Here is a 12,041-nt window from a genome sequence, read left to right on the forward strand (position 1 = left end):
TCATTTAATTCTCACAACAGTCCAGAAGGTGAATATTGCTATTCCAAATGCCAGTAAAGGAAGACTGAGTTTCAGCAAAGTGTTGTGACTTGCTCAAGGCTACATACTAAGTAGTGGAGCGGACTCTGAACGTTGCTCCTCAAATGGAAGGATCAGTGTTTTCTTCATTATTTGACACTAATTGCTGTTTACAATGAGGTATTTTCTACTGTATTCCAGTCATCTTAGGCTCTAGACATCCTCTGAAGACAAAGGCTGTAGGAATACTGTCATGGTGGGATATCCTTAATTAATTTTAAGTGAAAAATGGACACATGATGGAAGTAAGTGAGCTGAACTAGCAGTTGGGTAACCCAGGTTTTAGTCTTGGTCCTGTCAATAACTTGGACAAGCCACTTTATCTCAGGACCTCAGTTTCCTCTGTTGAAAATTAAGACATTAGACTAGTTCATCATTCAATCAGCTTTAAAAGAGGATACTTGAGAAAGTCAAAGGTATGGATGATGGATGCTATCACATAAGGATAGTGATATCACATAAGGATTCTGTCCTGGGTGGAGCTAAGTTTTCATTTATTTCTTTCCTTTGCACAAAGGAGCATTGAGTTTCAAAAAACCCACCAGCAGAAGCTGGGTTGGAGTTGGTTGGGTGGGGAGATTTTCTCAAGAATGAAGCTTCTATTTCCTCCCTTTTGGTCCCACCTCATCAGAACATGGTCCACCCTGATCCAGCAGAGAGACCGTCTGCAGCAGCTCTGGCCAAGAGTCGAGTCCTCTGTCCTTCCCGGGGGAAAACAGAAGAACTTCAGCACCAGCTGAACTTGGAAAAGTTCAAGACAGCCACACTGGAAAGGTAGATTTTTGGATGCTGGAGTTGAGGAAGAACCTGTCACTGTTCTCACAGTGACAACCGGTCTGGTGTATCTTCTCTATGGATTCAAGTGGAATCTAACATTGTGACACAGAGGCTCCTGCTCACAAAGAGGGGCCCTGTGTAACAAGGGCATGGATGCTCTGTGAGTAGACAGCTTGAGAGAGACAATTCCAGTTAATGCAAATGATTGCAAGGAAATACAACTGGTAAAGAAAAATCAGGATTCTAAGTGACAACAGTATTCAAGTAACTGGTAGATGACTACCCAAAGTAAGATAACCATAACTAAGGTGGGAAGGGACCCACTCAGTTCAGCCCAGTTCAGTCGCTCAGTCGTGTCTGACTCTTTGTGATCCCATGAATCGCAGCACGCCAGGCCTCCCTGTCCATCACCATCTCCCGAAGTTCACTCAGACTCATGTCCATCGAGTCCGTGATGCCATCCAGCCATCTCATCCTCTGTCATCCCCTTCTCCTCCTGCCCCCAATCCCTCCCAGCATCAGAGTCTTTTCCAATGAGTCAACTCTTCACATGAGGTGGCCAAAGTACTGGAGTTTCAGCTTCAGCATCATTCCCTCCAAAGAAATCCCAGGGCTGATCTTCTTCAGAATGGACTGGTTGGATTTCCTTGCAGTCCAAGGGACTTTCAAGAGTCTTCTCCAACACCACAGTTCAAAAGCATCAATTCTTCGGCTCTCAGCTTTCTTCACAGTCCAACTCTCACATCCATACATGACCACAGGAAAAACCATAGCCTTGACTAGACAGACCTTTGTTGGCAAAGTAATGTCTCTGCTTTTGAATATGCTATCTAGATTGGTCATAACTTTTCTTCCAAGGAGTAAGCGTTTTTTAATTTCATGGCTACAGTCACCATCGCCAGTGATTTTGGAGCCCCCCAAAATAAAGTCTGACACTGTTTCCACTGTTTCCCTATCTATTTCCCATGAAGTGATGGGACCGGATGCCACGATCTTTGTTTTCTTAATGTTGAGCTTTAAGCCAACTTTTTCACTCTCCTCTTTCACTTTCATCAAAAGGCTTTTTAGTTTCTCTTCACTTTCTGTCATAAGGGTGGTATCATCTGCATATCTGAGGTTATTGATATTTCTCCTGGCAATCTTGATTCCAGCTTGTGCTTCTTCCAGTCCAGTGTTTCTCATGACGTACTCTGCATAGAAGTTAAATAAGCAGGGTGACAATATACAGCCTTGACGTACTGCTTTTCCTATTTGGAAGCAGTGTGTTGTTCCATGTCCAGTTCTAACTGTTGCTTCCTGACCTGCATACAAATTTCTCAAGAGGCAGGTCAGGTGGTCTGGTATTCCCATCTCTTTCAGAATTTTCCACAGTTTATTGTGATTCATACCGTCAAAGGCTTTGGCATAGTCAATAAAGCAGAAATAAATGTTTTTCTAGAACACTCTTGCTTTTTCCATGATCCAGCGGATGTTGGCAATTTGATCTCTGGTTCCTTGGCCTTTTCTAAAACCAGCTTGAACATCTGGAATTTCATGGTTCACGTATTGCTTAAAGCCTGGCTTGGAGAATTTTGAGCATTACTTTACTAGTGTGTCAGATGAGTGTCATTGTGCGGTAGTTCGAGCATTCTTTGGCATTGCCTTTCTTTGGGACTGGAATGAAAACTGACCTTTTCCAGTCCTGTGGCCACTGCTGAGTTTTCCAAATTGGCTGGCATATGGAGTGCAGCACTTTCACAGCATCAACTTTCAGGATTTGAAACAGCTTAACTGGAATTCCATCACCTCCACTAGCTTTGTTCGTAGTGATGCTTCCTAAGGCCCACTTGACTTCACATTCCAGGATGTCTGGCTCTAGGTGAGTGATCACACCATCATGATTATCTGGGTCATGAAGATCTTTTTTGTACAGTTCTTCTGTGTATTCTTGCCACCTCTTCTTAATATCTTCTACTTCTGTTAGGTCCATACCATTTTTGTCCTTTATCGAGCCCATCTTTGCATGAAATGTTCCCTTGGTATCTCTAATTTTCTTGAAGATCTCTCTAGTCTTTTCCATTCTGTTGTTTTCCTCCATTTATTTGCATTGATCACTGAGGAAGGCTTTCTTATCTCTTGCTATTCTTTGGAATTCTGCATTCAGATGCTTATATCTTTCCTTTTCTCTTTTGCTTTTCACCTCTCTTCTTTTCACAGCTATTTGTAAGGCCTCCCAGACAGCCATTTTGCTTTTTTGCATTTCTTTTCCATGGGGATGGTCTTGATACCTGTCTCCTGTACAGAGTCACGAACCTCATTCCATAGTTCATCAGGCACTCTATCAGATTTAGTCCCTTAAATCTATTTCTAACTTCCACTGCATAATCATAAGGGATTTGATTTAGGTCATACCTGAATGGTCTAGTGTTTTTCCCTACTTTCTTCAATTTAAGTCTGAATTTGGTAATAAGGAGTTCATGATCTGAGCCACAGTCAGCTCCTGGTCTTGTTTTTGTTGAGTATATAGAGCTTCTCCATCTTTGGCTGCAAAGAAGATAATCAATCTGATTTCGGTGTTGACCATCTGGTGATATCCATGTGTAGAGTCTTCTCTTGTGTTGTTGGAGGAGGGTGTTTGCTATGACCAGTGCATTTTCTTGGCAAAAGTCTATTAGTCTTTGCCCTGCTTCATTCCACATTCCAAGGCCAAATTTGCCTGTTACTCCAGGTGTTTCTTGACTTCCTACTTTTGCATTCCAGTCCCCTATAATGAAAAAGACATGTTTTTGGGGTGTTAGTTCTAAAAGGTCTTGTAGGTCTTCATAGAACCGTTCAGCTTCAGCTTCTTCAGCATTACTGGTTAGGGCATAGACTTGGATAACTGTGATATTGAATGGTTTGCCTTGGAAACGAACAGAGATCATTCTGTTGTTTTTGAGATTGCATCCAAGTAGTGCATTTCGGACTCTCTGGTTGACCATGATGGCTACTCCATTTCTTCTGAGGGATTCCTGCCTGCAGTAGTAGATATAATGGTCATCTGAGTTAAATTCACCTATTCCAGTCCATTTTAGTTCACTGATTCCTAGAATGTCGACATTCACTCTTGCCATCTCCTGTTTGACCACTTCCAATTTGCCATGATTCATGGACCTGACATTCCAGGTTCCTATGCAATATTGCTCTTTACAGCATTGGACCTTGCTTCTATCACCAGTCACATCCACAGCTGGGTATTGTTTTTGCTTTGGCTCCATCCCTTCATTCCTTCTGGAGTTATTTCTCCACTGATCTCCAGTAGCACATTGGGTACCTATTGATCTGGGAAGTTCCTCTTTCAGTATCCTATCATTTTGCCTTTTCATACTGTTCATGGGATTCTCAAGGCAAAAATACTGAAGTGGCTTGCCATTCCCTTCTCCAGTGGACCACATTGTGTCAGACCTCTCCAACATGCACCCCCGTCTTTGGTGGCCCTGCACGGCATGGCTTAGTTTCATTGAGTTAGACAAGGGACCCATGACAAATCCATTAAATCATAGGGCAGGCAGATATTCTGCCTTGATTGTTACAGAGCCTATGGCTGATTCATGTTGATGTATGGCAGAAGCCAATGTAATATTGTGGAGCAATTATCCTTCAAGTAAAAATAAATAAAAAAACAGCAAAAAAATTTTCTGTCTTGGCCCATGTTTAAGACAGAAGTATTTTTCTAAGCCTAAGGAAGCAATCCCATTTCTTACGCATGTAAGCTTGTATTCATGCATGCATTTATTAATCTATTCCTTCATTTAACAAGTAGGAATTAATTAGATAGCATGGATCTGATATTATAAAGGTCAGGCAGTGATGGTTGAGCAGGATCCTGAAGGCATTTTAAAGTAATCATTACATCCAGTGAATTGTTGAAAATATAAAAGGAGATGAAAAGACCCAGCATCAGGGTCATTTCCAGTGAGTCAGTTCTTTGCATCATGTGGCCAAAGTATTGGAGTTTCAGCTTTCAGCATCAGTCCTTCCAGTGAATATCCAGGACTGATCTCCTTTAGAATGGACTGGTTGGATCTCCTGCAGTCCAAGGGACTCTCAAAAGTGTTCTCCAACACCACAGTTCAAAAGCATTAATTCTTCAGGGTTCAGCTTTCTTTATAGTCCAACTCTCACATCCATACATGACTACTGGAAAAACCATAGCTTTGACTAGACAGACCTTTGTTGGTAAAGTAATATCTCTGCTTTTTAATATGCTGTCTAGGTTAGTCACAACTTGTCTTTTAAGGAGCAAGTGTCTTTTAATTTCATGGCTGCAGTCATCATCTGCATTGATTTTGGATCCCCCCAAAATAAAGTCTGCCACTGTTTCCACTGTTTCTCCATCTATTTGACATGAAGTGATGGGACCGGATGCCATGATCTTTGTTTTCTGAATGTTGAGCTTTAAGCCAACTTTTTCACTCTCCTCTTTCACTTTCATCAAGAAGCTCTAGCTCTTCTTTTGCTTTCTGCCATAAGGGTGGTGTCATCTGCATATCTGAGGTTATTGATATTTCTCCCAGCAATCTTGATTCTAGCTTGTGCTTCATCCGGTCTAAGATTCCGCATGATGTACTCTGCATATAAGTTAAATAAGCGGGGTGACAATATACAGCCTTGACGTGCTCCTTTCCTGATTTAGAACCAGTCTGTTGTTCCATGTCCAGTTCTAACTGTTGCTTCTTGACCTGCAAACAGATTTCTCAGGAGGCAGGTCAAGTGGTCTGGTATTCCCATCTCTTTAAGAATTTTCCACAGTTTATTGTGATCCACACAGCCAAAGGCTTTGGAATAGTCAACAAAGCAGAAGTAGATATTTTTCTGAAACTGTCTTGCTCTTTTGATAATCCATGGATGTTGGCAATTTAATCTCTGGTTCCTCTGCCTTTTCTAAATGCAGCTTGAACATCTGGAAGTTCACAGTTCATGTACTATTGAAGCTGGCTTGGAGAATTTTGAGCATTATTTTGCTAGCGTGTGATATGATTTGCAATTGTGTAGTAGTTTGAGCATTCTTTGGCATTGCCTTTCTTTGGGATTGGAATGAAAATTGACCTTTTCCAGTCCTGTGGCCACTGCTGAGTTTTCCACATTTGCTGGCATATTGAGTGCAGCACTTTCACAGCATCATGTTTCAGGATTTGAAATAGCTCAGCTGGAATTCCATCACCTCCACCGGGTTTTGTTTGTACTGATGCTTCCTAAGGCCCACAGGATGTCTGGCTCTAGGTGAGTGATCACACCCTCGTGATTATCTGGGTCATGAAGATCTTTTTTGTATAGTTCTTCTGTGTATTCTTGCCACCTTTTCTTAATATTTTCTGCTTCCATATAATTTCTGGTCTCTATTGTGCCCATCTTTGCAGGAAAATTTCCCTTGGTATCTCTGATTTTCTTGAAGAGATCTCTAGTCTCTACCATTCTATTGTTTTCCTCTATTTCTTTGCATTGATTGCTGAGAAAGGCTTTCTTCTCTCTCCTTGCTATTCTTCGGAACTCTGCATTCAAATGGGTATATCTTTCCTTTTCTCCTATGCCTTTAGCTTCTCCTCTTTTCATAGCTATTTATAAGGCCTCCTCAGACAACCATTTTGCCTTTTTGCATTTCTTTTTCTGGGGATGGTCCTGATCACTGCCTCCTGCACAATGTCACAAACCTCCTTCCATAGTTCTTCAGGCACTGTCAGATCTAATCTGTCTATAAGATCACCCTGCAATCTATTTGTCACTTCCATTGTCTCAAGTATACTTAAGTCCAATTTCTTTTGGATACACAGTCCATCTTAGAATGATTAGCTTTAAAGTCCCCCCCGTCCCCAGATAATTTCTTGGCATTGAGTTGTGGAAACTCTAATGAAGACTTTAGTGAAGTAATCCTTCCTTGTAAGCAACTTCCTAATAATCCTTCCTAATATTTTTTTTTTGCTCTATTTCTGCTAACAAATAAAATACAAATATATATGCTGTCACAGGACTATAAGTATTCCTTAAGGTGTGGTGTGTATATCTGTGAAGCCAGACGTGGATGTACAGGTGTGTCATTGGTCATTACCAGTAGTGAGCACCCATCATGGAGATGAGGCAGATGCCTTGAAATTGTCTAGACCAGGGGCTGGCACACTCTTCTGTAAGACCAAGGTAGTATTTTATCCTTTGTGGGCCATATGGTCTTAGCTGTAATGACTCAACTCTGCTGGAGTGATGTGAAAGTGATCAGAGATCATACAAAAATGAATGTGAATGGCTGAATTCCGGTAAGACTTTATTTACAAAAACGGGTGGCAGGCCAGATTTGACCCATGGCCTGTCCGTTGCTGACCCCTGTAGAGTTGTCTCCTTATTTCTCTTTAATTTTAAAGACCATTTATGCCCCAATCAGTAGAATTCTGGAGAAGGCAATGGCAACCCATTTCAGTACTCTTGCCTGGAAAATCCCTTGGACAGAGGAGCCTGGTAGGCTGCGGTCCATGGGGTCATGAAGAGTTGGACACGACTGAAGCGACTTAGCAGCAGCAGCAGCAGTAGAATTCAGAAAGGCAAACTTGCAATGTGTTGAGGCACTTGTGTGCTAGCCCTTTCTAAAGATAATCACAGGAGTTAATTTTCTATTCTGTGTATCATTCATGCTTGTTTCTATAAATACTGAAATAAAAAGAAAAATCTATGTTGGTTTTGATCATAAATATCATCCCTAGTTTAGGACTGAAGAATGTACACTTTTCCTTTTTCATTGTCAGGGAATTGAAAGAAGCCCAGCAGGCCCAGTCCCCCAAGGATGGCCGCAGTGTCCCCAGGGTCTTTGAGACCCCCACCAGGTCAAGGAGTGCCAAACGTCTGGTAGGAGGAAAGAGTGCCAAGTCTTCAAGCTTCACCTTGGGGCAGATTTCCCCATAAGAACGTCTCTCCCATCAACTGACTCTCTATCCTCAAAACAGATACTGGCTGTGTCAACCTTTCTCGTGTAAAGGGAGGAACTAACAGACTTGGGAGGCTGAAGATTTCAAGAGCCACCCTAATTTAGCATTTCCAGCCAAGATCCTACAGCCACCAAGGCTTCCTAGCAGCATTGGTGGCAGGCACTACCATTAGTAGCCATTTTTCTTCTCTTGTTAAGTTCCTACCACCACCTGTCAGTAGCTCAGTGACTTCTCAGATTTGCTGATGCACAACGGGAAAGCATGGGCCTTTGAACTGAAAGCAGCCGTCCCCCCCCCCCCCCCCCCCCCAGCCCCTGCAGCCTGTGGACTACGAGGCTGCCTACCTACCTGCCTACCAACCAAGAATCCCAGGGACTCTTCTGGCACACAGAAAGAAAGTCAATTTTGTTTTGAGTTGAGGTAGCATTTTCATAAGAAAGTATGCCTGGATTTCAACAACGCTTCCCAGGCTAGATGATTTTATTCCTCAAAAAATTCTCAGTTGCTTTGAGTGAGTGATTTTCCTACTGTATTCTCTGAATGGATGAATGGAGACAATCCCTTTCTCTGATACTGTTTTTACAAATTAAATGACTTCACTATGTGAGGTAGGTAGAAATAAGACTCTATGTGACTTGAAATTCCTGAACTAGCTATTAACTTTTGAAAAAAAAAAAAAACAACCAAAAACTGGCTAGAGGGTTTGAGGGAAATCTGATGTGGTTTGTTGTCCCCCAATCTATTTGCTTTGACTCTCTTGTAACTGTTAAAACGGGTTTTGATTTTTGAGTGTTACTAATTTCTCCTGGATTTTATGAAAAGTTGGCTTTGCTTCCTGTGATTTTATCCTATTTTATCCAAGTGCTTTACTCTGTATATATATTCAAAGGAATAGAATGTTTGTAAATAAAGTTTTTTTAAAAATTTTGTCCAAAGCCAAATAGGAGTAAAGCACTCTTCTTTATAAATATGTAACTAACAAAGAATGAGAAATTCATGTTGGAAACCACAGTAGGTAGGAGAGAGAATTTAGTAGGCTAGGGCTAACAGCTCTTGGCTTTAAGGCTCAGTTTCACAGCCTTCACAGCTACTAATGGCCAGGCTATGACACAAAATCATGTTGGTCACAAAAGCATTTGAGAACAACTAGTTGTGTCTTTTAATGATGTTACTCCTGTTGTGGCTTGTAGGCTTTTTGGCTGCCTTATTTTCTTCTTTTCCCTTAATTTTTAAAAGCAAATTAAGTTTTAAAAGTTGAATAAACCAGTGAACAAACCGGAGAAGGTGATGGCACCCCACTCCAGTACTCTTGCCTGGAGAATCCCATGGACGGAGGAGCCTGGTGGGCTACAGTCCATGGGGTCACTAAGAGTCTGACACGACTGAGCGACTTCCCTTTCACTTTTCACTTTCATGCATTGGAGAAGGAAATGGCAACCCATTCCAGTGTTCTTGCCTGGAGAATCCCAGGGACGGGGGAGCCTGGCTGGCTGCCGTCTATGGGGTAGCACAGAGTCGGACACGACTGAAGCGACTTAGCAGCAGCAGCAGCAGCAGCAGTGAACAAACCATCACATCATTCTCACGTTTTGGAGTAGCAATTTCTTCCCTGCAATTAAATGAGGTATAGTGCTCTGTACTGCCCATTGACATTTTTAAAAATTAGTCTTTATTCAAGTATTTTTTCTGTATACACTTGTGTATTTTATTTTTATTTATTTTTAAAATATATTGGAATATAGTTGATATTTAGGTTTTCAAACTGAATTTATTTCTTGCCTCCCTGACAATAGCCATGTCCCTTGCAGTATGGTGCAAGGTCAACCACACTTTGTGATTTTAAAACAGGTATATTATTAAGAGTAAGCAATGTATTGGCCTTCCTAGGTGGCACAGTGGTGAAGAATCCACCTGCCAATGCAGGAGACACAGGAGACCAGTGTTTGATCCCTGGGTGGGAAGATGCCCTGGAGCAGGAAATGGCAACCTACTCCAGTATTCTTGCCTGGAAAATTCCATGGACAAAGGAGTCCAGTGAGCTTCAGTCCAAAGGGTTGCAAAGAGTTGGATACAACTGAGCAACTGAGCACAAGCAATATATAGCCCCCACACCTGTCTTCCTCAGTACTGGACTCCCTTCAGGATTGGATGTGACAACCCAGTCAGTGTGGCTGTGGACACTGCACGTGACACGGACAGGGCTGCCAGTGGCACTACCATAGTCAGTTGCAATGCAAGACTGAGGAGTCACGAAGTTCACGTGTGTTGCTGACTGAGTGACTTGTGCTCTAAGCTGTTGAATACCACTGAACAATCCCCATTATGTCAATCTTAAACTGGCCAGCCCCACTGCCAGCTTGTCCTAATATCCCATGGATGGAGGAGCCTGGTGGGCTGCAGTCCGTGGGGTCGCTAAGAGTTGGACATGACTGAGTGACTTCACTTTAACTTTTAACTTTTCACTTTTCACTCTCATGCATTGGAGAAGGAAATGGCAACCCACTCCAGTGTTCTCTCCTGGAGAATACCAGGGATGAAGGAGCCTGGTGGGCTGCCGTCTATGGGGTTGCACAGAGTCAGACACGACTGAAGCGACTTAGCAGCAGCAGCAATCAGGTTAGGTAATAAGTGCTGTCATTTTTTTCTAACAGTTATTATGAGGCTTCGGGAAAAACTGATTTAAGAGCAAAGTGAAAACTTTGATTAAAATATATAAAAAGTGTGCTTGTACAGCATCGGAATTGTCCAAAGCTTTCTATCTGTGAGAAAGCAATGCCAATCATGGTTTGTACCAGTTGATACCTACAGCTGAGACTTTCTTTTAATTTAGGGGGGAAAAAAAGGCAAGGCCAAAGATAGCTCTGTGGCCTTGGGCATACACTGTAGACTTGTCTCTTTCTCAGCTAGCTTTGCAAGGGATGAAAGCCCTGAATTATTTCACTAATACCAGCAGTAATGATAGCTGACTAAAGGCATGATGCTTTCACCACTTCTCAGTATTGGGAAGGTCCTTCCTTTCTGGGTCCATGGATGAACTACAGAAAAAGCTTATGATTATGTTAAAGAGTGGGTGCAGGTCTGTGCACATCATGAAGAGGTTTCAGGAATTCCTCACCAAAATGCAAACTGCAGATTTCTTGCAAAGGCAGTATGTTTAATAAATTTTTTTCGGCTATGCTTCCAGACTATTATTTTTTTAAAATTTCTAATTTCAGGCCTACTTGAGTATCCTTCTGTGTTCTATTTATTTGTTCTCACCTGTGGTCTATTCTTGTTTAAAGCATAACTGCTGACTGGATATTCACAAGAAGGTTCCTGTTCTCTAAGAGCTCACAGTCAATGGGGAAGAGGAGGTACCTTCAGTTCAGTTCAGTCACTCAGTCGTGTCCGACTCTTTGCAACCCCATGAAGGAGGTACCTTCATGGGCATTTAAACTTTAATACCAGATAAGACTTAGGGTGTAAAGAAAGTGAAATGAGGGAACAAAGGAAGGATGATGTGCATAGAGAATTTTGAAATTACAGGAAAGAACACTTCTGATGATGAAGATAGAGCAAAGCAATGCTGAAGCATCTGCCATGTTGGGAAGGAGGATCTATTTGATAACAGAAGATGTTTTAACTCCATTCTGCCATGATTTCATACATCTTAATATGATTTTCTTTGTCAAAGAAGACAGCACTTGCAACTTTCTCCAGCCAACAAAGGAAAATGTGAATTGATAATTCCTGTCTGAGAGAGAATTCAGATTAGCCCAGATTCCCCACTAAGATATTCTTCATAAAGTTTTGCGTGTGACTTTCAACTTGCACCGTGCTTTCTAAAGTAAACTTTTCCACATTCCTTTCTCCAAAGTGTTTGTGAACAGAAAGAGGGAGTGATTTGTGGCCTAATAAAGAACTTTTAAGGCCAAGTGATTGGATGTGGATGAGCAGATGTGGGTGATCGGGGAGAAGTTTCAAAGGTGATTTCAAGTTCAGGTCTGGCAGAATCTTGGCACCATTAAAACACACAAGGCACTTAGAAGAGGGAAACTGGCTTTGAAGGAAAGGATGAATCTGGTTTTTCACTTGACTCAACAGCTCAAGTGAAAGTAGGATTTTTAAATAGGAAATCATCAGAGGGCAAGTTACAGTAGTAAATGGGGGCATGTGGGATGATTCATGTCTGAGCAAGGCCTGAAGGCAATTAACATGGTATGTTTCCAGGACAAAACATGTTTTAGGTGGAAGTAAAACAGGTAAGCATCATGAAAT

General features: G+C 41.8%; 1 protein-coding gene across 1 annotated transcript in view; it reads left to right on the forward strand.

Moving 5' to 3' along the window:
• WEE2 (WEE2 oocyte meiosis inhibiting kinase) overlaps positions 1 to 11,610 on the forward strand; it is a 34,643-nt gene extending 23,033 nt beyond the window's left edge. The window contains exons 10-12 of the mRNA XM_004008116.6: positions 710 to 852; positions 7,605 to 9,408; positions 11,310 to 11,610. Of these exons, the coding sequence (XP_004008165.2) occupies positions 710 to 852; positions 7,605 to 7,761 (300 nt within the window). The 3' untranslated portion in view covers positions 7,762 to 9,408; positions 11,310 to 11,610. The remainder of the gene's footprint in view (positions 1 to 709; positions 853 to 7,604; positions 9,409 to 11,309) is intronic.
• Positions 11,611 to 12,041: the final 431 nt, after the last annotated feature.

Source organism: Ovis aries, chromosome 4 (assembly GCF_016772045.2).
Source record: "Ovis aries strain OAR_USU_Benz2616 breed Rambouillet chromosome 4, ARS-UI_Ramb_v3.0, whole genome shotgun sequence".
Classification (NCBI taxonomy): Eukaryota; Metazoa; Chordata; class Mammalia; order Artiodactyla; family Bovidae; genus Ovis; species Ovis aries.